Source organism: Aptenodytes forsteri, unplaced genomic scaffold, assembly GCF_000699145.1.
Source record: "Aptenodytes forsteri isolate BGI_AS27 unplaced genomic scaffold, ASM69914v1 Scaffold535, whole genome shotgun sequence".
Classification (NCBI taxonomy): Eukaryota; Metazoa; Chordata; class Aves; order Sphenisciformes; family Spheniscidae; genus Aptenodytes; species Aptenodytes forsteri.
The window spans coordinates 747374-771670 of NW_008795855.1; the positions used below are offsets into that span (position 1 = coordinate 747374).

The 24297-nt window shown below is 46.8% G+C and overlaps 1 protein-coding gene across 1 annotated transcript in view; it reads left to right on the forward strand.

The window, feature by feature from the left end:
* Positions 1-24297, forward strand: part of EPS8L2 (EPS8 like 2) — a 43832-nt gene that overhangs the window by 16380 nt on the left and 3155 nt on the right. Inside the window, exons 2-16 of the mRNA XM_019473231.1 lie at positions 575-639; positions 6634-6795; positions 7730-7879; positions 8025-8104; positions 8452-8591; positions 10790-10869; positions 11369-11495; positions 11854-11942; positions 14281-14355; positions 15418-15566; positions 15749-15875; positions 16263-16378; positions 20173-20284; positions 21388-21495; positions 22986-23127. Coding sequence (XP_019328776.1) covers positions 575-639; positions 6634-6795; positions 7730-7879; positions 8025-8104; positions 8452-8591; positions 10790-10869; positions 11369-11495; positions 11854-11942; positions 14281-14355; positions 15418-15566; positions 15749-15875; positions 16263-16378; positions 20173-20284; positions 21388-21495; positions 22986-23127 — 1722 coding nt within the window. The remainder of the gene's footprint in view (positions 1-574; positions 640-6633; positions 6796-7729; positions 7880-8024; positions 8105-8451; positions 8592-10789; positions 10870-11368; positions 11496-11853; positions 11943-14280; positions 14356-15417; positions 15567-15748; positions 15876-16262; positions 16379-20172; positions 20285-21387; positions 21496-22985; positions 23128-24297) is intronic.

A 24297-nucleotide genomic window follows, 5' to 3' on the forward strand; every position in this document is an offset into this window, starting at 1 on the left:
GGCCTTGATCCCTGCAGCCCTTCCTATCTGTAGCCACAGCCCTTTACTGTGGCTTACCAGGAAATGCAAGAAAGCAAACTAAAAGCGTCACAGTAGCACAGAAGGTTTCTTCTGGAGGACAATTCAGAGAGCTGTTGTGTCCAAACGGGTGGGTCATGGTGGATTTTTTCTTCTTGCCACATGCATGTCATAGCCTTCTGCCAGCCTTCTCAAGCCACTCCTCACCTACCCAGCCCTCTTCCAAGAGGTTCCCTAATCATTCGTTGTCTGGGGCTTTCCTTTACACTATGTTTAATTTTCCTCCACAAATGGTGCTGACCTCCAGGAATCAAATTATCAGCAGCATTAAGGGATACAACTTGAATGTGTACCCTACACACCCGATTTGCCAATCCTTGTTACAAAAGTTAATATCGTTAGTATGTCTTCTTATTCCCAATATTCCAATTGAAGCTGGAAGCTCAGAGACTATGAGAAAGACTGTAGCACCCCATCATGAGAGCTGTAATTCTCAGACCCTGACATACCAATAAACCACTACAATGAAGGTTTGTTTTCTTCTCTTTTTTTGCAGAACAAAGGAAAAAATACTCCCACTCCAATGTCATTATGCATGAGACTTCACAGTACCACGTACAGGTGAGTACGCAATGAAACGTTAAGGGGCTGAAAGGCCAACGTCAGTGATAGATCCTGGCAATGCATTTCGTTTGTCCTGGACTTTCATTAGGCCAAAGAGGAGCTGGGAACCTTCTTACAATAAGCAAATGTCGCTCTTCACCCTGGGAGAGGCAAACAGCAAAGCTGCTTGAAACCTCGTATTTCTTTGCCACAGTTCCCGGCTCCCCGATGCCTGTAGATAAACTTGTCTCCTGAGCTGCCCACCCAGCTGGGTGCACTCACTATTTCTAGCTCCTGGACTGTAGGACACACTTTCAGACTTAGCCATCTGCTGTAATTTCTCTCCTTGAGCTGTGGGTCACCATGGACCTGCCAGCCTGGACCCGGGGGCTGAGACCACACAAGCCCTCTCAATCACACGTAACACGCTACTGAAGCTGGGGTCATCTGGGCTTCTCATCCGGTTCCTTCGAGCATAAAAGGGTAGGAAAGTAAAGAGCTCCACATCGGTGGAGCACAGGAGTTTCTTCACCACAGACACTCTGAGGAGATAAACTAAAGGTCTATGAGAGCAGCACAAGTCCTGAGACAGTTCCTCTCCCAAGACTGACCCCACTCCTTCCTATGAGTCAGAGGTTTCAGGCTGGATTGGATCCCTCTCCTTTCTCTCCTCTCCTCTCATATTGCCTGCTCTGTCTAAAATCAATACCAGCTCTCCTGCCATCTTTTATTTCTCTGCTGCTCCCCTCCAACTCCTTGCTTTGGAGAGCAGCAGTTGTTCCATTATGGTATGGCATTATTTAGAAGTCCAAGCAAGTAGACTCTGGTATAGCTCACAGATCCTCCCAGAAGGCTACAAACAGCTTTCCATGGCGCAACTCTGAATCACGCTCAAATCCCATAACAAAGCCGGGTCCAGACTTCGACGGCTTCTCCCACATTGCGTCACACAGGTCATCTCTGACCATTTAACTGTCCCTCCCTTGGATCCCACACGTTTCTTTGAACTGAAGAGTTGGAGAGACACCCACATTAGACAGACTGCTTTGGGGATGGGGAGAGAAACAGAGACCGGTCACTGCTTCTGCATGTTCAGCGTGCTGACCTGCACCAAAGGCTTGGAAGTTCCTGGCTTGTCCCCTTTCCCTTGCTGGGCTACATCTAGGACCAGTGTCTGTCCTGGCTTTCCCTTGCTGGGAAAGCCTTTCCCTTGCTGGGCTACATCTAGGACCAGTGTCTGGGGACATTTTGAGGTCAGCAACTCTGTCCTCTTGCTATGAGGTGTGACATGTGCTTGGGAGGTCACTGTCTCAGGGACTTGCTGTGGAGCCAGCACTAATCAGTCGTTCAGCCAGACACTTTCTGTCATTACAGCCTGCAGATGGGAAATGGTTGACGAGAAGGGAGGACAGAAATGATCACTAAAGAATATGAAGTTGGTTTAATTACACATGGACTTCTTTCCTACTTTAAATTTAAATTGAAAATGGCATATGAAATCATCATTTATCAAAAATTTATTTCCTTTCCGAACAATCAAGATTCAGCAAATTCAAGTGTTGAGTAATTGGGGAGAGGAGAATGGGGGAAAAAAAAAAGACATTAAAAAGACAATGGAAATTCTGTACAAGGAAACGGGAAACGGAGAAGCTGTTGTCCTCTCTTCCTCCTTTGCATTTGAAGGATAGTAGTGGGAGCTGTGGTCCCTCTCATCACCCCATGCTTCAAACCCTTCTTGATCAGCATGGGCAGACAGGTTAAAAACAGGGTTCCCGTGGTGGTTACAGGAACTCATCTGCCCAAACAACAGAGACCACATCGACTATCATCTTTCAGCTCTCCCTCAGCTACTGTGTCCTCTCAAGTAATTCAAAACCCTTCAGCCATGACAGGCATTAAGCCAAATTCATCTGCCAGCGTCACAGACATCCACTGAAAAAAGAAGAGCCAGCCTGGCCGTCCCGGGCCCGGCGATTCCTGGAATACAACATGCTGGTGCAGGCCAGTGGCCTCCGCACCACAGGAACAGAGGTCCCCATCTGAGGCCAGCTGGACCATTCATTGCTGAAAACTGGGCAAGGCGAGAAAGGAAAACACTTTATGAGGTTCATATTTAGTAGATAGGGCCCTCTCTTCTCTGGTTTAAGACCCCAGTCCAGCAGAGAGCTTAAGTACACAGTTAGAAATAAAGGAGCCTGTTCAGTTGCCTAAAATGAAATTTAGACTTTTAAAAATGCTTGTTTGGAAAGAGGCCCTGGTTTCCATCAGAGAAACTAACTCGATGGCCAGCCTCCCCATCAGTGACTCCTACCAAATAGTCACTTACAGAAGCAGAGAAAGGACTTTAAACACTGACGCTTACACGAATTCTTCATTAATTATGCCATACGCCACCCATTTGTGAGTCTCTACTTTGAACTTTGACCAAGGCAAACAGGATTTCAGTGGCAGGCAGTGAGGTAGGAAGAGGTTTCCTCACAAGAGGCATTTTACACCCCTTGAAATAATCTATAAGCTGATCAAAGTTTAATAGTTGACGGAGTCATTGCCCATTCTTACAAAAGCTACTATATTTGAATATCCATCTGGATGAAAAGGGGTTTTAATGAGATAAATCAAAGACAGTAGCAAGCTTGTCTCCCTCTCACTCCACCAGTATCTAAAGAAAATGGAAAAGAAAAAAATATTCTAGTGAGTCTGAGTTAGACGAGTAGCTTTCCCCCCATTAACCTACTTAACAGTAAACAACAATGGAATTTATGAATATTGTAAGCCTGGCAGTTAAAGTAACAGAACAGATAAGAATGCCCGTCATCAGGCATAAACCAATTCTCTTCACTGCTCAGAAAGCAGAGGTTTGTCACCTCTGCACAGATAATATTGACTTTGCGAATACCTTTTTGTACACTATTTTACAATTACAGTAACATATACCTGAGCATGTTTTTCATATCTGATTGCGTGGCTAATTTCAGCTTTCAGCTCAAATACCTGCCAGGAGTTTTATTTAGACAGCGCCTCACCCAGTACCTTTGCTTTATGAACACAGGATTGGGTCTTATACTCTGCAGTGTTTATCCTCTTCTCTGCTCTTTCCAGTATTTGTGAATCATCCAACAACCACCTTAGCAATAAATTGGTCACCACCAATCCTCTCCACCCCTAATTCCCACCATCGACCATCAAGTTTAAAGACTCAGCCCTTTCTGCCTGTCAGGGCTACCAGTGCTTTAAATCTGAGCCTTTCCCCCTGCATCCACCTTGACTGTAGCTGACTGCAACAACAGTTCTTGCCTGTGCTTCAACACGACCATCCAAGGCTCCATGTGCTGAGTGCACGGATCCTCCTCGGGTCCATCTTGTCTGTATCAGACCCCAACGTTCATGGCCTCTCCAAGGTCCTTTTGTAACCTATTTCCACTGCAGAACAGTGCTGCTTCCCTCCCTGGTGCTGGAGCAGGGTCAGCTTTTGCTGCCTCTTGGTCTGCTTCCCGCTTTGCATCTCCCAGGGCTTTTACAGGTAAAAAAGGACTTCCTTCCCAAGCAACTCTCTCATCCTCCTCCACTGCCTTCTGAGGCACATGCTTCATTGTGGACACTACCCATTGGGTTATTTAATCAGCTTACGAGCTGAGACTGCTACTGGGAGGAGACAGATTTCCCCCCAGCCCTTTCTCCTCTTCTTGTGTTTCGTAGCTCTTGCTTGCTAGTCTTCTGGGACAAAGACTGTCTTTTTGTGCCATGCCAGACCTTGACCCCTGATACAGCACCACTGTAGCAAAGAGTCAGCACCAGAAAGGAACTGCTTGAACCCTAAAAAGGTTATGTCTGATCACTGGGAGAAGGCACAAAGACAAGGGATCAGAGGGAGAAAAGCCAGGCAAGACTCATCCCTGAACTAGAGACAAGAAAGAGCCTCTCCAAATTTCACATCCCAATTTGTGGCTTGCTTTAAACGCACCCCATTTTTCCAGCTCTTGCTTTGAAACCAGGCTCCAGGATTTGTGCATCAAAGACAAGCAGGAGTTTCCACTGCCACCATCCACACAAACACTGAATGCCCGGCAGGACTGTTTCTGGGGTTGCCGCACTGTTGCCCCCAGACACACAGCGAACGCATGTAATGCATCTGTTCTACCTGCAGTACCTGGGTCTCCCTGCCAGAAGGGTTAATCTGCTCCATGGCTCTTCAGCTGACCCACAGCTGATTCAGCAGCAAGGTATTATTTACCCTAATGCTACTGAATAGGGGAAGCAGGGTGAGAGGGTCATGCTGGTGGATGTGCCATCGATATTCCAGGGAAGAGAGAAAGAGCTGGGACCTGGCCTGATAAGCCTCCCGGCAGCAGGCCCTTGGTCTAGCTGTGGCACAGATGCGTTGGTCAGGCCTATAACTTGCCCATCTGAAAACCTCCTGCCTTTCTCTCCTGGAGCAAGCTGGTCATGACAGGGAGAAGCTTCAGCCGCTTTCCCAGTTGGGCATGTTCTCCTTCCCTTCTCCTCACCAGGAACACAGCAGGGCAGCAGAGGGAACAAGGTGAAACGGGACCGTTTCTTTTTCCTTCCTGAATCTTTTCCCTTCCCCTGTTGTCACCTGAACATGTGGCCTGGCTGTGCTCTCACTCGCACAGGGACAACTGCACACAAAACAGCCTGGCTGCGCTGAGCAGGCGAGGCTCCCAGCTCCTTCTGCCCTGCAGTCCCCTCTGCCGGCAGACGCGCGTTCTCCCCATCCACAGAGAGCAGTGCTTGCTCTCAGTGGCTGCTGATGAGAGTGGAGATAAGTAAGTTACCTGGATTTCTGGAGTGGCCTTCACCCACTGCTGGCAGGGGGGGGCACACACACCATTTGGATGCAACACACTTCTTCCTGCAGCTGCCTCCCTGCCCTGCCCTGCGTAGCATTCCCCTTGCACAGAGCCCCGGGAGCAATCCAAAGCCTGCGGGTACAGCTCGGTTACACAAACTCTTTGTAAATACAAGTGCCAAGTGCAAGGCTTGGGTCGCCACACGCTTCAGGACACAGTTAGAGCAGGGATGGGAAAGCACATGAGCGCAGTCATATCTGGGACGTTACCACCTTACCTGAGCTGCTCCCGGCCCAAGCGCACATGCAAGGCAGTGCAAGAGGGGAGGACAGCATGGAAGCCAGGCTGGTAGTGGGGAGAGCCCTGGGCTGGCTTTATAGGACAGGCAGAGGGAGGAAGGAAAACCAGGGTAATCTAGCAAAGTCACAGTGCACGACAGAGGCAAGTAGCAAAAAAATCCCTTCTTACAGTCAGCGACGCCAATTTTCACTACCATGAGGGCTGATTTGGGTACTTTTGGGGGGAAGGTAACATGAGGGGATTAAAGGGCTGGTGCAGAGTCAGCTGCCAGGTTTGGAGCTGTCTTGCAGACCGGGTAGCTTTGCAGTGCAGCAGCTCTCTGGTGCAGCTGTGCTGCCCGTTGAATTACCTGGGGCAGGGGACCTGGCCAAAGCCCATACATCGTGTGGATCCCACCTCGGCACAGAGGACTAACATTTGCCCATGGCTTGTGTGAGCTCTTTGCCTGGGACAAATTCCACGCAGGGAGATCTGCTACGTGAGACGAGCATAATGAAAGTGGTTTTAGCTTGTCAAGTGAAGTTTAACTACCGTATTTAAACTTCCAAGCCACTTTCAGAAAAGCCAGGGGAATAACTCGTGTGTACAAAGCATTTGCAAACATGCGCTGCTGGACGGTGGCCAGAGCTGCTAGAATTGATACATGATGAGATAAATATGCAAGTGGTGAAACTTGTTTTGAAAATCTTTGCTGCATTACAAAACCCTAATCTTTCACCACTACAGACAGGCTGGTACTTACAACAAGAACATACACCTTCTGCAGCAACTCTTTCATGCCTGTGCTCTAAAGAGCAGACAAACAGTAGTTCAAGCCTTTAGAGATGGTTTCACCGCTGATTTACGGTACATGCATCATCAAAGCTTTTTCACCTGTTTTCTCCTCCTTTCCTCCCAACTTCAGCACTTGGCCACATTCATCATGGACAAGAGCGAGTCCATCGTGACGGTGGACGATGCTATTCGAAAACTCATCTTGCTCAACTCAAAAGAGAAGATCTGGACGCAGGAGATGCTGCTGCAAGTGAACGACAAGTCCATCCGCCTGCTGGACTGCGAGTCGCAGGTACCCAGGGCTCTGCGAGAGCTACCCACAGCTTGACGCGTGGGGTGCAGTGTGTGCCCTTCCCGTTCTGCCTGGGAGAGGCACTTCTAAGGAACCCAAACAAGGGCAAATCACTACCAAAGTCCACTCCTGGGTGTGCGGGGGCTGGCTGACTAATTCAAAAGGCAGGTTGTTGTGGGATGATTTATTCACGGCTCCAGAGCACAGATACTCCAGGTGAAAGATGCCTTGGGCTGTGCTCCAGGCCAACAGTAAAACTGCTTTCTGTGGGAGTGATACAGACTTACAGGTCCACAGAGATCTGCATAAAGCATAAGCAGAGAGGGAAGGACATATTACTTGCATCAAAATAACACGCAGGATCACCTGCCTGAGAACAGCACACCATTTTGACAGGTGATACATGTACATGCTCACAGGGCACCTAATCCAAGGGGAAAGAGCAGGCAGATGGTGGGAGAGGGATGGTGCTGCTCTGATTTTAGCATTGAGAAACTAAAGAATATTAGCCCAAGGTCATCCAAGGAGACAGTGGGAGGGTAAGCCCCTCGCAGAAAGCATCTTTCCTCCCAGTGCTCTGCTGGGATGCATGACAAGTGTACTGGTGCAGGTAGAGCACAGCAATAAGATCATGGTGAGCAACAAAGCTCAAGTTATTGAAGTCTCACGCTGGGCCCCATATTCAGGACTCAGAGGAGAACAAGAGCTCACCTCTGTTTGCCATCCACCTCTCTCCTATTCCGCAGTCGCAAGCCACTGCCCCTCTGCAAACCTTGACATGTATCTTTGAAGAGCCCAGAAAACCACTGCTGAGAAGCACAAGCTCTGCCAGGTCTCTCTCCTCAAACAGGGATCCCAGGAGTTCATACGCAGGACCGTTCCCTGTCAGTTCAATAGTTCCCCATTGCCTGACCCCTTCCTCTTTCTCTTCCAGGAGGAGCTGGAGGACTTCCCTCTGCCGACAGTCCAGCACTGCCAAACGGTGCTGAATCAGATGCGCTATTCCTCCATCCTCCTCCTGGTGTGTCAGGATTCAGAGCAGCACAAACCTGATATCCACTTCTTCAACTGTGACGAGGTAGAGGTGAGCAGAGCCTTCCTTGCTGGTGTGAAACAGAGAATAAAATACGCTCCTAGCTGTCTGCCAGCCCCTTCTTCCTTTATCCACTTAGAGCCCTCAATCCTTTCCAAAGCAAAGCCCTTAAAAACATCCCTGTTTTATCTTTGAGGCGGAGATGGTTCACGAGGACATAGAAAGTGCCCTGGCAGACCACAAGCACGGAAAGAAGATACGGCCACAGACACTCAAGTAAGTACTGCAGGATACAGCTGAGAGTTTTAAAAAAAAAAAAAAAAAAAAAAAAAAAAAAAAACCCCAGTTAAAAAAGTGAATTTTTATTTCATGCGCTGAGAGTGCCAAGTGTCTGCAAGAGCCAATAAAGAACCGTTGCTCCAGGGAACGGGGAGCTGTGTTTCAGGTAAAACACAAACAACCTGAATCTTTACCCAAAACTTGAACCAATCCCAAAGTTTAAAAAAAAAAAAAAAACCAACACAAAAACAAGCCCCAGTTACAATAGTGCATTCGCACACCAGTCTCTCAGAAACAGGATCGGCAGCCACTGACGGGGTTGTTCCACGTTGTTTCCCTTGCAGAGCAAACCAAGAAAAGATCAGGCAGAGACAATCCATCCTCCCACCACCACAAGGGCCGGCTCCCATCCCTATCCAGCACGACATGCGAGGCTCAGCGATGAACAGGAACCGGGTGGCACCCCCTTCCCAACACAATCCAGGTACTGGGAACACTCAGCAAGTCTGTCCTGGGTTCGGGGTACTCATTAGCCCAGACAGCCAACCCTCCTGAAATGGCCTGTGGTCATTTCAGGCCCTGTATTGCTGGAGCACAGGGAAGCCCAGTGTCTTTTCACTGTGTTATAATCTAACACAGACACATACCAAAGACACAACATTTTGTTGCATCTTTGGCTGTGCTTTATAAATGCCTAAAAATTGGGCCGCAGCAAACATTTGTACCTGCTGGGCTAGCAGTAGGCATCTTCTGCTCAACAACAGCTCAATAAATCAAAGCTCCTAGAAACTCCTTGTAATGACACCTGTATTTTGGGGATACTGAAATTCCCAAAAGAGGTGAAAGCCCCTCATAAAACTGAGCCATCACATGAAGTTTAGACCAGGCACGGGTGATCTTAAAATGTACAGACAAGACAGACCTGGTCAGAAAGGCAAATTCCTAGCTCTGCTGAGTTCACAGGAGCCAAGATTTCACCCTCAGAAATCAAGTGGTTTGCATGAATTCTCCTACAGCTGAGTGTGGAAATGCAAATCTCAACTCGCCTCTCCCCTGTGCTAATCTAAAATCTTATTCCAAAACCATCCTGATTTCAGCCCGTTTGAGCTGGCTTGAAAAAAATTGTATTTCTCTTTGGAGAAAGAAGTAACAGAAATAAGCTCCCGGTAACAGAAATAAGCTCTTTCTCTGACAAAAGCTCAAACTGACTAAAATGACGAGCAAACTGTAAGCCTTTCTTATCACTGCCTATTGTACCACCTTCTCTTAGGATTAATTTCTAGGTTCAAGGAAAACACGTAATCAGGATACTCTAAGAAACTCCAAACACCAGCTGAGGAGAGAAAACACTCATTTCCCCGGGATGGGAGCTGAAGCCAAGCAGCAGCTCTGGCCTCCTGAATGGAGAGCCTATTTCAGGTCCAGTTTTGCTTAATGAAAACAAGATCTGTATTTCAGAGCTGGACCACGTATAAACACCTATATTCTGATGCACAGCAGTTTTTAATGAAACTTAACTCTGCCCTTCCCAGGATGCTTAGCATAAAGCTTTAAGTCCGTTGTTTACATCAGCAGAGCTGAGCATTTACCCAGGTGGGATTTCTGGATCTGAGAACACAGAGCCTGGCACGAAAGCAGGTGACAGGAGAAAGCCTTCAATGATGCCCGTTCGCTGAGATCGCTTCTCCTTTGAAACATGCCTTATTGCTTTTTCTACAAAACCTGTCAAAACTAATCACCTCATCTTAACACTTAAAGATGACGCACATTTTTCATGATCCTTTACCAAAACTGCCTCCCCAGTTCTCCCACTTTATATATCCTGCTGTCCAAACACCTGCTGTGTCGGCCCTTTCAAATGCCATTTCACTGAACTGATGCGTTTTTCTTTTCACAAGAGGCCACCCGAGCAATTATTCACACCGAAATATCACCCCCTCACTGAGTGTCTGTCTTCTGGAAGCTGGGAGGTGCCTGTGGTTTTTTTCTTGCAGGAGGATTTTTTTTAACACCCATTAAAAGCACTTGAGAGACTGCACATGAGTTTGTACAAAAATGCCGATTTGTGCACAGGCCCACGTAAGCATCAGTCATGCAGAATTCCTGGCATGCTGCTTTCTAGCAAGTGACAGCTGCATTCACTTCCAGGTCTTATTTCTTCTCTCTCAACTACTGTTTAGTTAAACTGGTACCTCTGGGACAAGGAAGGCTCCTGCAGAGAGCTGGAGGTTAGGAGAGAGAGTGGGAGTTAATCTAATCGCACTTTACTTACATGTGGAGTGCTCTGCAATGCACAGTGGCTCTTCAGCTCCTCTGCAGGCATAAGTCAGCTTAGGTGCATCAAAGGCAAAGGCGTTAGTGACTCACAGCATCTGGAGACCCGGGCTTGCAGGTCTCTGCCCGTAGCTGACAGCTGGATGCTCTTCACAATTCATTCACTGCTTATATTTGAAAACAGGCAGCGTATCGACACAGAGGGTTGGCAGGGAGGTGCTGTGACCTTGGAAGATTTAATCGGCAACTTTGATCACCTCCTGCTCTTTGTGATCTCCTGAGGTGCTCTCATAACCCATAATAAACAACCAAGCTCGGAGTTACCGTCCCATGGATCCCTGCATTTAATGGAGCCTATTTTCAACCTCTGATAGTAAATATATTTTTCTCCCCCTCCCTTGTTTGCAGACTATGAACGACGAGGCTCTGGCTCTCATGACTACGAAGAGTCCCGAGCCATCTTAGCACAGAAGATTGAAAAAGAAACGGTTGGTAACAAGAACGATGCACAGTCAATAGGCAGAAGGAGAGGGAGAAGAGAGGAAGGAAGCAAGGGGCTCCTCCATGAGCAGACATTTTATGCATAATCTAGTCATTAAACCGATATCTACCATTCATAAATATAAGGTGAACAAAAGCAAAGCTCCATCACTGGGTCAGTTACAATCTCCTTTGACCTGAGGTAGCTCTGCTGATTTCAGAAGGTCTGCTCCTCCCCAGCCCACAGTCTGGTCTTAGGGTAATTTTCCAGACGTCCATTAGCAGGGGTCACTTGTCACACTGATAAGTACAGCACACAACCAGGCACAGCTTTGTGTTTGGAAAGTCATAAATTCAGCTTAATTTCATGCCTGGATTCCCCATTCCTGTGCATTCTTCCAGGAAATGAAGCAGGCACAGAGCGGCACGCTCTGGGATTCGGGCTTCCCAGCTGCGTGCAGTTCGGGCTCTCTTTCACCTTGGTTTGTTGCATTTCTGTCCTCACAGCAAATCCTGAACTGCACTCTGGATGACATTGAACTGTTTGTCGCCAGGCTTCAGAAGGCTGCAGAGGCATTCAAACAGCTCAACCAAAGGAAGAAAGGGAAGAAGAACAAGAAGAAAGGGCCAGCAGGTACAGTGCAACAGCTAGAACAAACGGGGAACACAGGGGCACAGATGAAGGTTGGGAAGAGACCTCAGCTTACACCCGAGCAAGGCCAGGTTGATTCAGCAGCATGGCTATGGACCCAACAGCAGCTACACCAGTTTGGAAGGTGCCGCTGGTCTGTGGGGACCTCTTGTAGAGCACACAGAGCCTAGTGACGCCTCCAACACAGAGAAGGACTTTTCATTTTCTTGAACCCTAGATTTTTAGTAGTTCTAGTCTCAGCACCCTTTATTGCTGTGTTTTCTGCATGCCAGCAAGATAAAACCTTCCTGAAAAGGGATGCTCTAATTAAAGTGTCTTTCTCTCCACCTTCTCATAAAAGAGGGCATGCTGACTCTTCGAGCAAGACCCCCAAGTGAGGCCGAGTTCATCGACTGCTTCCAGAAAACCAAACTGGCTTTTAACCTCTTGGTAAGGCACAGAGGGTATTTCCACCCCATGCAGTGACAGGGCTTTTTTCCCATGTATCACAGTCGTAAGCATTCAAAGTGAAATTTGAACTGAAAACACTATCAAGGGACAAAGGTGTGAATCCCAGATTCTTCAGAATCCAGAACAAACATTGTGTCAGGCTCGTGCAGGTTTCTTGGGCCAAGTTGTTAGACTGAAACTAGAAGCGTAAAGTCCAGGACGGAACTGAGCAGCCAGGGGCCTTGCAATGCCTGGATCTCTTTTCAGATACAGTCCTAACTTAAAGCATTTGTGAAGCTGTGAGCTCAGAGAGCCAAGAACCACCATGCCCACCTTGCTGACAGCTGTGCAAAGGCTTATATAGGCATCCCCACTCTAGATACTTGCTTCTGCTTGTGGCCTTTAAAAGTCTGGGTAGTTTTCTGGGAGCTGTAGTCCTTGTTATCCTTACAAGGCATAAAAAGGAGGACTGCAAATATTAGAAAAGAAAAAAAAAAAGTCTTATCTAAATTGTTCTCATCCAATTCTGTCTACAGAGCAGCTGTAAAGCTGCCTCAGCCAGGGGCCTGGAAAGTCTCTGGTTAACAATAACTGATGTCCCTCATTGCCCTGAAATTCCTGGCTCCTCCTCTCCTTCTCCCCTGGAGGAGCTGCCGTCTTAAGAAGGGGATGAAAAGCAGAAGCATAAAGATGTTCCCAGTGCTGCCAGCTCCGCTTAATGAAGCATGCGAGACCAGGAGGGTAAAAAGCCAGGAGGAAATTCTGTCAGATCTGACCAAACTTGCCCAGCGAACACAACCTAACAAGATCCTTCCTGAGAAGTTATTAGTAAGGAAACCACAGAGATTGTAAACAACCTTAATGCAGGACACCAAGCTCCAACCTTTTCTTTTAGAAGCAAATACGCGTAATTTTTGCCTGCTCAGGACCAGAACTGAGTCTTGGAGGTGGCAGCTCTGGCCAGCAATCACTGCTCTCGCACAAACCGATCAGGCGCCCCGCTAAGGCTATGCCACGCATCCACAGCAGGATGTTAGCTTCCCTGAAGAAGCAGCTGAGGATTCTCCAAGCATAAAGAAATCCCGGCCTGGCTGTTGCATCCCAGCCCTTTCTGACTGCTGACACAGCTGAGATAAATACAGTGGAGTCAGTGTGGTCAGCCAAACCCTTAGGCACAGCACAGGTCTGCGCTGGAGTTAGTGTCCTACCCCGGCCACTGCCAATCACGCAACGCAGCCGCAAGTGTCCATTACAGGCTGTGGGTCTGTGCAAATGCTCTGGCATGCAGTCCCCGAGCTCAGCACCGCTGCTGCTCCCCCATCAGCAGTGTGGGAATTAACACGTAGGAAATTCATCCACGTGCCCAAGCTCTCCCTGCACTCGGGCCCTGGACTTTGCTGCCTGTGTATCCACAAAGAGCAGCTGCTCTCTCGGCAAGAGGCCAGGGGCAAGTAAGAAGGAGAGCGGGGAGTCAGTGGTGGAGTACTGCCATGTCTGCCCCAGCACTACTGTCATGTGCCACGTGGCTGCGAAGTCCTTGTGAAGTGCCATTTCATTTAGTCACCTTGCCGCCATCGGTTATTTCACGCTTTCCACTCCACATTAATGTTTAATCACCAGCATTTAAAATGCCTTGCATTTCGGTAGGGAGGAGGGAGTCTGTTTTCCACTGCAGCAATGCCAGTAGCACAGGACACAAGAAAGAGCTGAAAGGAAGCACAAACTGAAGTGGTTTCTCACCACAGCTTAGCTGATTGCTGTTAATGAAACGCAATTCTTATAGTAAAGCAACCCTAAGCGTTTGCTCCTCCATCCCACCACAGACTACTCCAAATACCAAGCATTTCAGTGGCCAGAGTAGCTCTAGGTGCTGTAGGCAAGACCTTGGTGGAGATTCTTCCTTGTTGGCAATTTGCCAAGGGACCTCATAAAACACTTCTTCTGTGGGAACTAGTGAGATTTTCAACTCTGCAAGAGTCAGAAGCAATAAACCTGGCCCTTCCTCACTAAGACTTTCAAAATAAGCCAAGGTTTTCTGCTTCTGCTCAAAATAGCTTCAAAGGGACTGGTTTTAACAGAGTTAAGTACTCCACCCCTCCTGAAATTCAGCACCCTTAGAAATGGACACAAAATAGAGATGATCTAAAACTGAATGAGTCCTACTCCCCAATCGCTGACTGTTCTTCCCTGATTTCAAGGGCACTGTCAAAAGTTTCCTTACTTTTCAGGCTGCGTTATTAACTGTGGCAAATATCAGTCAGCAACAATCCCTGCATGTGACAGGAAAGAGAAGGCAAAATCAGGTTAGGATTAAACTGGGTTTCCTTTCTCTTTTCAGGCCAAACTGAGAAAGCACATCCAGAACCCCAGCGCTTCAGAGTTGGTGCATTTCCTATTTGGGCCGCTGGAACTGGTAAACTTTATTCACAGGTTTCACCGTGAACTCACTTTTTATTTCTAATCTTGCTTTCGCACTTACAGGCGGCTAGATTACGCAGAAGAGTTAGAAGACTGCTCACAACTGGCTAAAGCTTTCTCAGTAAAGTCTAGAAGCAACAAGGCCAGTGTTTCTGGCCTCTGTTCTGATTTCCAGCTTGAACTAAATACACAAACCCTAGCAAATACGAATCTTTCCACGCCATTAACAAAGACTTACTGTGAACAAAAGTGCAAGCCAGCTATGTTTCCTGTTGGGAATCTGCCTGATCTCACCTTCAAGCAAACATGGTTCAATATTTGCACTGAAAATAGGAAGCAGAAATCCCAACTTGAAAAAGAAGCCAGAAGGGACACAGAAATACCAAGCGATTTTCCATTTTTTGAAGTGCCAGCTTGCGATATATCCTGTCTCTAACAACGGCTAATTTTCAGATCAGACCTTGCTTTGACTCCAATAGAAAAATTCTCGTGTTCCTCTGAACTGTCCAGTCTTCTTCAAAGATTTAGGTTGATGTTTCCTGAGACACCTGAGCTGATCTAAGGATTAGCTGCTGCCAACAGGAGTCAGGCCATCACTTGTCATGAAGTCTTGCCCTCTGGCTTTCATTTTATACCTTGGAGAGCTTAGTCAGGGACTATTTGCCTTATCTGTCTATTTGCCTTTTCTTAATAAAATCTGCCAGTCAGGTACTATCAGGGTAATAAGGGGATGCTGAGGCAATACAGCATCCCTTTTAGGTAGCAGCAAACCATTAATTTAGTTCATCTGTGTTGTGAAACCTCGCCCTTACATATGAAGGCATAGAGGAGAACTTCAGAAGTGCAAGTCTAATGTGAACTAGCCTGGTCTTAGAGGTAACTCACCATGGCGGGTACATTGGCTTCCTTTGGAGTGGGCAGGCATAGAGACTCTGAAGGATCAGAACCACTGATTTTTCTGTCTTTGATTTCTGTTCCTTTGCGTGTGTGCTGGTTTGATATTTTGAACATTTCCTGCAAAATCTCTCATCTTTTTGTGTGTTTGTGTGTAATCCAGATCATCAGCAGCTGTGGTGGCCCTGAGCTTGCCAGGTCTGTCGTCAGCCCACTTCTTTCTAAAGACACCACAGATTTCCTCAGAGGACACCTGACACCGAAAGAGATAAACCTCTGGGACTCCCTGGGAGAGGCATGGACCAGATCCAGGTGAGGACAGAGCTGCCATCTCGCCAGGTTCCCCAAGCTCTTGAGAAAGGCAGAGGGGATGCTTGATTTTATAGCCGTGTCAGAGGGTCAAGGATGCCCTGATGCCCCTGCTTCTTCCTGACACGCTTTCAGAGACATGTTCCTTGTGACTCTCGCCACATATTCCCCACTTCATGTCCTAGAGCTGAATGGCCCCGAGAAGCAAACATCCCCACCTACATCCCCAAATTCCGCAATGGCTGGGAACCACCCATGGAAATATTCCGCGGAGCTCCCTGGGAAATAGACATCGGACACTTGCAAGAAGAGGTTAGTCTTGTGCCCCTGGTCATCCTCTCTTCCCTCTCCCTCACCCTTTTTCAGAGTGAGAGATGGATCTGTGGAGTTTGTGGTGGTGTGTAACAAGTAGTCGGCTCAAAACTCAGTTGGATCTGGTCACTCCAGTTAAATATGGAAAGAAAATAAGGCCAGAAAAGGGCAGCAATAATCAGCCTCATCTCCTGATCAACAGGAAATAGGATACTATACCATAACTGAGCCCCATGGATACAGGTTGGCCTGAAGAACATTTCTTTGGTGTGCACCTCATCGTGACCAAAAGCTTCCAGGCCATGATTCATCTACCACTCACTCTCCTTTTCTCTGATACAGCTTTCCCCTTTCCTGGTAACACTGACTTCATTTTTACCTTTCCAGCTATCATCAGCCAATGGATACCCTTACCGTAACTCCTCACTCAAGCGTGGCCAGACCACTGATCAGACACAAGCTGTGGATGCCTTTAAACAGAACGTAACTCAGCATGTAAATAGGTAACGTATCAGCACCACCCCGGACAACGGCGCCTCGGCTCCCACCTTGTAACCTCATAAGCACCCACTGCAACACATCATGACACCAGAATGTTTTGGCATCCTGGGAGATAACTGTCTGCCATTATTAATTCAGACTTGTTAACAAGATCAAGGCAACTCAAAGATCAGACGAGGGATTATTCATGTAAACACTGTCTCCTTTTTAATCACCAGCAGGTCTACAAGGAAATGGGTTACATGTGTTTTCCACGCAAGAGGCAGATACTGACTGACTTCATTAGTCAATCGTAGGTCTTATTTCATAACATCAGCCCACCAAAGTGATATTAAGGATCATGTGCTAAAGATACTGTGCTGCACTTTTGTTCACCATACGTTTAGAGAAGTTAGTATCTCTCCATTCATCCCAAAGCCACAATAGCTTGCATAGAACGAACCTGCTTATAGGAGGAATCTGTACTAAGGCACGAGTACACGCAAGCTTTCCGCTGTTGAAAAAACACAGTGCTGGTGAAAGAGCAGCCTGACCTCAGCAGCACTGCATGGAAAACATTTTAACTGAGGAAGTACCGTTTTGTTTCACCGGAGGCAGCAGCTCCTCCTTTTGCTTTTAGACACAAGCAAAGGGAAAAACATTTATTAGAGGCTGAATAAAAGGAGAATGTGTTTCCACTCTTGCCCATCTCTCCATCAGGAAACTGACAGGGCGTTGATTTCAGACAACTCTTCTTAATGAGATAAATCCAGAAAATGGGGGGAAAAACCTCCCCTTCAGAAGTCTTGAAAAGTTCAGTTCCCAACCCAGAACCAACCAGGCCACCCCTTTGCCTCAGGCTTTTTTCCCAGGGAAAAATGGCGCTCTCACAATTTAACCAAACACTTTGCCCCACAGCTAGTTTTCTATCACCAGTTACTCAGTGGTATAAAATCTTTATGAAAGTACTTTTGGTTCAAAGTTTAGAGGCTTTTCATCTGCTTGCTTGTTTACATGGGCTTATGCCTTTGAAATTTTCCCCGAGATCTCTGAGTTTCAACAAACTCTTCCCAAATTGCAAATTAATTCTCTGCCATACTCCGCTTTGCAGTGATTTGACATGAAGTTATCAACTTCAAATCTTTAAAGACTGGAAGTCCAGACCCAGCAAAGCACTTAGCCGTGCACTTTTCTGTAGCCAGCTCTGGACTGGGAAAAAAACCTTCAAGCCAGGCTGTTTTTTCATGGTTTTATGTTCTAATCTAAAAGATTTATAAGCTCTACTACTACTACAAAAAAGTTCAAATTCACAGCAAAATACCTTAAATCCAATTATAGCAGCAAAATAACTTATTCTTCCCATTCACCCCCTCAAAGGTCCTCATGGGACCATAAAATGGTACAGACGCAGTGTTGAGTAGGGAAAGGATTCCGATAACAAATTCTCTTCTCCAATTCCATTTTTCTCAGTGAGGTTATGAAAAAATAAGGAGAACTTAGTTTACATGAGAACATTTAAGTCCATCTTTAGTGACTGGTAGATAACACACGTAAGGAAACATTTTCATCTGTTAGTCTCAGCACAGGCAAACTACAAATAGTAGTATCGAGTCCTGGAATGCAAATTAACAGCATGCCTTTTTACCAAGGTGACCGTTTCCCTGACGCACCACTCAGCCTAACTACTGTGTGGGCTCACGAGGAGTAGATCAGGGTCTTTTTTCTCCTGGGATAGGTGTTGTACCTTTTTACCTACCTTTCAGACTGTCAACAGCAAGTTTTCCGTATGGATAACATTTAAGAAAAACACATCAAAGTTAATGGCACTGAAGCAGATGCTAAAATTGAGAATGTGCTTAGACGCCTTCTTCAGTCCGGAGCAGACTTCAGCCAAGTCTGCCCAGATGTTTGCCAAGATCACAGTCCTGGGACAAACATATTTCCTGCTGTACTCATACTTTTTTCAGGGTAGTTTGAACTAGTTTTCTAACCAAGAGACCCTATATTAACAAAAATACCCATGCATCAGTATTATTATTTACAACAGGGCTTTTGGCTGCAGAGAGGTGTCATGAAAGCCCCAAGCAGTATTACAATAATCGGCAAAGGTCGCTTGTGTAAAATCTAGGTGCATGCAAAATACACATTAACCTCAAACTCCTCCAGCTGTCACCTCTTTCCTCATGACTCATTTACCTTCTGGAATGCTACAAAAGAAGTAATTTCTACCTAACTTGGCTTTCCTCCCCCTCCCTGCCTTCAGGGCACTGCTGGGTAAGGCCACCACTCCCTTTCTCGACTGGTGGATTCAATCTGTTTGAGAGTCTGCTCCAAGCTCTCCCCCGCTGCAGATTTACATATTGCACATGGCTGTAACTAGACCAAGAGTTGTCCCAAATCAAGCGAGCTAAAGACAGCACTACAGCCATAGGCATGATATCAAACCACTGAACCAGTGGTTTCAATCTTTTTCAGACCACCAAAAGCTATCTAATGAAGACAGTAAAATGAACTGAAACTAAGCACAATGGGCTTGTTTTTCAAAGCCAGGTTTTACAGATGCCTCAGAAGCAGTCCACAAAGAGCCGAGTTTCCACAGATTATAGATTTCAAATCACTGACCAAACCCAAGAACTTGGCAATAGAAAAATATCAAGCTAAAAACCATAGTTGCTAGCAGTGCCAGAAGCACTGGCTTCACTGAGTTACAGAACTTGACATAAACTGGAGGAGAACCTGACCCCCTGTTGGCATGCCCACTGCGAATACAGCACCCGGGAGTCTTCTGCGTCGGGTAGCTGTGCAGCTTGCAAGCCATAAGCAGAAAGATCCATAGAAGGTGCATTAAAGTAGTTTCTACCTGCCCTTAGACAACAAGGCAAGACAGTTTTTCCATACTGCAAACATTTTTGGAATTAAAAAATAACACTACACCCATCCCAACCAGAGAAGAAAAAGATGAGATCTGCAAAATTTTCCTAAGCCAGGCAATAAAAAAAACTATGAAAAAATAAACCATTTCAGCTTGGGTCAAAGGAAATCTTTCATTGCACTTTTTCCACCGTTTTCCCTTTTTTTACAATCTACCATATTTATTTTGTCTCTCTCTCCAAATGAAAAGTCAGTTCAACATTGAAAGCTGTATATTCTCATGTCAGAAATGCCCAAGCAAAATACTTAAACACATCCTTTTCCCCCCAAACGCATCTTAGAATAGGAACATTCAAACTCACTTTTCCTGGGAACCCGCAGAATTCTGTTTCAGTAGCTCAGCATTCATCGCCTGATGAAAAAAACACAGATTTCCAGTCAGTTCTACCTACGCTCGTTTTCAATATCCTGCCTCCCAGCCCTAGTGTCTGCTTCTCCCCTGCTCTGGCATATTATGGGGCAGTTGTTTCCACTAAGCAGGACATGAGGGTTTCACACTTATTTTTCACAGGAGGTGCAATCAGAGCATTTTGTTTGTGCTTTGTCAGTCTCCCCAGTCCTTGCTGCAGCAAAGCAGCAACTGACAGGGGAAGAAGTCTTTTCTTCCACCCTGAAAGCAGCAGCCTCACGGTCCCCCAATAAGGCCACTAACCAAACAGCCCTACAGCTTTTTTCCCCCCAAACACAGGGTATTTCACTAAAACGAGGAGTGAAAATCTTCCTCAAAATAGAGTAGCAAAGAGGCACTGCCCCCCCAACACAAACACAATTGTCTCTCTACCTGCACTGGCACACAGTCTTCACCACTCCTCTTTTGCCAGTGAACCTATATTGCCCTAGTTATTAGATGGGCCGCCATTAAAACTCCATTTTTTTCCTCCTGCAGGAATTTTGAGGCACAGGGAATGGCTCTGCCGAAAAGATATGCCAAAATCCGCTACGATTTCACTGCGCGAAATGCCAATGAACTCTCAGTGCTTAAGGATGAAATCCTGGAGGTAAGTGAACATGCTCAGCAAAAAGATATGCCCTCCTCCCCTTTCCAGGAACAGAAGAGGTATCTCAAGATACTGGCAAGTGCCAGCTCATTTTTGCTTGGTGTTTCCTGAGCAGTGACATGAAGCTTTGCTCAAATCTAAAGCTTTATGTCTGAGCTGGAGCAGGCTGACTGGATGCATTGGGCCGTTTGCTCAGCTGAAACTCATCAGTCACATCTTAATTAGCAATGAGGAGGAAGGAAAACAAGTCACTGTAGTACACTGCTCACCCACTTGCTGGGCCTGTGTTCGTTATTACCACTCCCCCACCCCAAAGGAATTATTTTCTATGAAAACACCCTTTTTCATAACCTTTCTCTTACCGCAACACTGTTGGCAACTGGGGAATGTAGGACATGACTTGGTCTACATGCTAACTGTACCAGATCTATGACTTGAGAAAAAGACTTCTGTTCAAAACTCAAAGCTCTGTTCAAAACGTAGCTAGAATGAGAAACGTGTGTGGGTCTTGCCAGCAAAGCTCATCCATTCTGGGAAGATTACTTTAAAAAAAATAATTTAAAAAATCACAGTAAAAACAAGCCTGCTGAAAGGAGCAGGGGGGCAGGTGCAATAGGAGATATCTCAGCAATGGGCAATCTCCTTGCCACATCATGGTTATGATGTGATTATGTTATGTGTTACGATGTGACACATGATCAAGTCATATGATAACACTCTGGCAATCTTTGGCAGGAGTCACTCTTGATTTTTTTTTTTTAATGCAAAAAGACAACACAAACTCAATCACTGGGGGGGGGGGAGGAAGGAGATGGAGAAAGAGGCAGATTAAGTAGGAACTATGAGTTCTTCAGCACCCCAGATCTGCTTTCCCCCAGAGATGCTCTCCTGTTCGTCATTAGGATAAGTTCTGATGCTTTTCGGGAAGGGCTTCAGTCCTGAATTGCAAATGAGTGCAATAGATCTGTTTGCCAGCTCCTGGACTCAATGATGTTATTCTAACAACTTCACATTACTGCGTGGTTTATTTCCACTATACACCGTTTATGTATGCCAGAAATCTGATGTTCTCACTAGCAAATTTATTTTTTCCCCTATGTCAGGTGTTGGAAGATAATAAGCAGTGGTGGAAGTTGCTCAACCGGAGCGGGCAGGCTGGTTACGTCCCTTATAACATCCTGGATGTGGTGAAACTGGAAGAGCTCGAACAGGTCTGTAGTCAGGTGATATTTAACTGGTAGCTGGCTGCAGGGCATAATCAGCCTTTGAGAATAATCTTGTAATTAGACCTCCCTGGATTTCTTAGGATGCTGTGCACAAGTTGGCATGAACCCTCACAAGTAGATGAACCAGGATCCTGGAGATTCCTGAGTCTCCTATGACAAAACTCTCACATTTTGCCACTGTTTACCTTCCCCCTCTCCAAGCGAGGCCTATCCTTCCCATCCACGCGGCAGCCTCATGCTTTCCTCCTGCTCCGAGACGCCAAGCACATTGCCTGCTGCCAACAGTGCCTGGCAGGCAGGGTTATGGGACAGGCGAAGGCTGAGTCCTGTGCTATAGGCAGCAGCCTGCTACGAAGTGAGACCCTAGCTCGAAGGGACACCCACCCCGAGCCTAGCACCATGACTTGTCATCCCAACAGAAAAGGTCTCATGTTGAGGTGTCACCAAACAGCTGCTGGCTACGGAGGCTTGAAAGAGTTCTACCTTTTGCCAGTGCCTCCCCCCCGCAACCCCACGTACTTCTCAGCCTTTGGTTTACCACCTCCTCTGTTGTGAAGCCCTGCTGCTTTCAGGGCTGTGCTGTGAACAGGATGAAACGCTGCCATAAAAGCAAACTTTGCCACCAAAATGCTGAGATTTTTGTTGGGGGTTAAATTAAAGACAGACAGTTCCCTCATCCAGTTCAGTTCAGCAGCAGGAACAAGTTACTGGAGTGGAGGCAGATGGAAATACCATCTAAGTGAGTATTAAGTGAATATTGCTCTCAAGCACCTTGCATTGCAAAAATGTGGAGCTGGAGAGCTCTAAATGCCCTAAGGAAGCATGGAATTGCTTCCCCACTTTGGTATTTCACAGCTTGGGCAAAGCATAAGGTGCCCCAGCAGGCCTCTGGATAAAAGCCCTGTAAGTTTAATCAAAATGTCAAAAAACTCTTCCCAGACCGCTCCGGGCACTTGGCAGTGGTCCCACTTAACACCAAGTTCCTAGAGCAGTGATGCTTTAGCTTCAAATGGGATTTCTGTTTGTTTTCTCTTCATATAAAAATCCTTTTGCTTCCCTTGCTCTCCATCTCCAAGGAAGTCCTACGAGCAGTAATTTCTGCATAGCAAAAGGCTAAAGGGCCGAGTCACGCATGTGAGAGCAGTCATCCACCACAGTAGTAAGCAAGCATAAAACACCACTCCTCTCCGTGTGATGAGTGTGACATGTTTTCCAGGGGTGTAAATGCCTTCACGCAGTCTTCGACCTTTGGCTTAGGTTCTGTTTGTTCCCATGAGACCCCAGAAATTAGCTTCTTCCATGCAGCTCCACCTGAGGTCACATCAACCTCAGCTGAGCGGCCCCAGATCAGCACAGGGAGAACATGGCAATTTGTCCCTCAATTTGCTATCGAGGGTGGGAGGCAAAAAGTTTAAGAAAATGAAAAATGGCAAAAAAATATTCTTACACATTTTTTTTCCTTTCTTATCACCTAGTCTAACCAGAGGTACAAAGGAGACCTGAGCCCCAGGGGCTATGGACCTTCCAGCCCAACTCACAAGCTACCTGCCAGCTACGCTGGGGATAAATGGGGAAGTGAAATGTTATCGCGCAACTCTCCCCAGGATGCCAAAGAACGTATGTGTCCCACACCGTGCTCCCAGCGTCCGGGCACCTTTTACACCACATGTAGCAGCCTCAGGCAGCCAGAGAGCTTGGCACCGCGGCTTTGCATTTCAGGACTTAATTGAAAAGTTTCTGTGAGCACATGCTTTTGCTTGCTCTCTGTCCCGGTGGTTTTCTTTCTTTCTTTACTTTCACCATAATGGTCTGTCCACTATTTTTGGTTGCTGTGTGCATGTCACCAGACCTACCCAAGTGTGTGTTCCCTCTCATAAGGCTCTGCACAAGGAGTGACTGAACCTTTTAGTGATAAGCAATAGACCAGCAGTGGTTCAGTGGTTTTGGAGGAGATGTACAGAGGAGGTTCCGGGCAGTACAACAGCCAACAGAGCAGCTCTGAGGAGCTCGCTGGCTCACATCACAGGCTTTCAGGCAGCCTGGGACAAGCAGGGCAAAAAGGTCATTTAGCATCACCTTAATCCTCCTTCCAGCTTGACCTTCTTCCTCCTCCCAAGGAGAGAGTTTCCTATCCCCGCCAGCAGGTTTAAGTGTGTCTAAGCAACCACCCATATCCAGGTCAATCCCTTTCTCTCACTTCCTTTGCTCTTGTCTCCTGCCACACGTGCAGTGCCCACCTGGCCTGTTGCTTCAAGTGGTTTCAGAGAAACCCCAGCCAGCAGATCTGCCAAATAGGAGATTCGCATCACTCCCTCACCCTGCGTGTGCTATGCGGGGTCACAGAACATGAGAAAGACTAGGAGCCCTGCTCATCTCACCCCCTTACCACACCCTGCATACACCTGTGGCAAGCTGTCTCCCAAAGGCCAAAACCGGGGTTCATCCCCTGTTCAGCTACCGTAGACTCCTGGAAGCAGGAGCCCTTTTGGGACGACGGAAAGGCCCATAATACAAGCATCGCGGACACGTATCTATTAATAACACTGAGTTATTCTCCACAGTCTTCAGGAGCTTCATGGAAAAAGTGATACTGGATGATGTGTCACTGGAGTTTTGTGAGTGTGCTGCTCACTCCCAGTTCATGCTTCCTGCCACTTCTATTTAGCTGCACAGCAAAAGCTGGAGCTCTGAGGACTTGGCTCAGCGAATTACTTATTAGAAGTAGCAGAGAGGACTGAAAAGTGGAAGGAGCAGGGCTACAGCTCAAAAACAAGACTCTAATTGTAG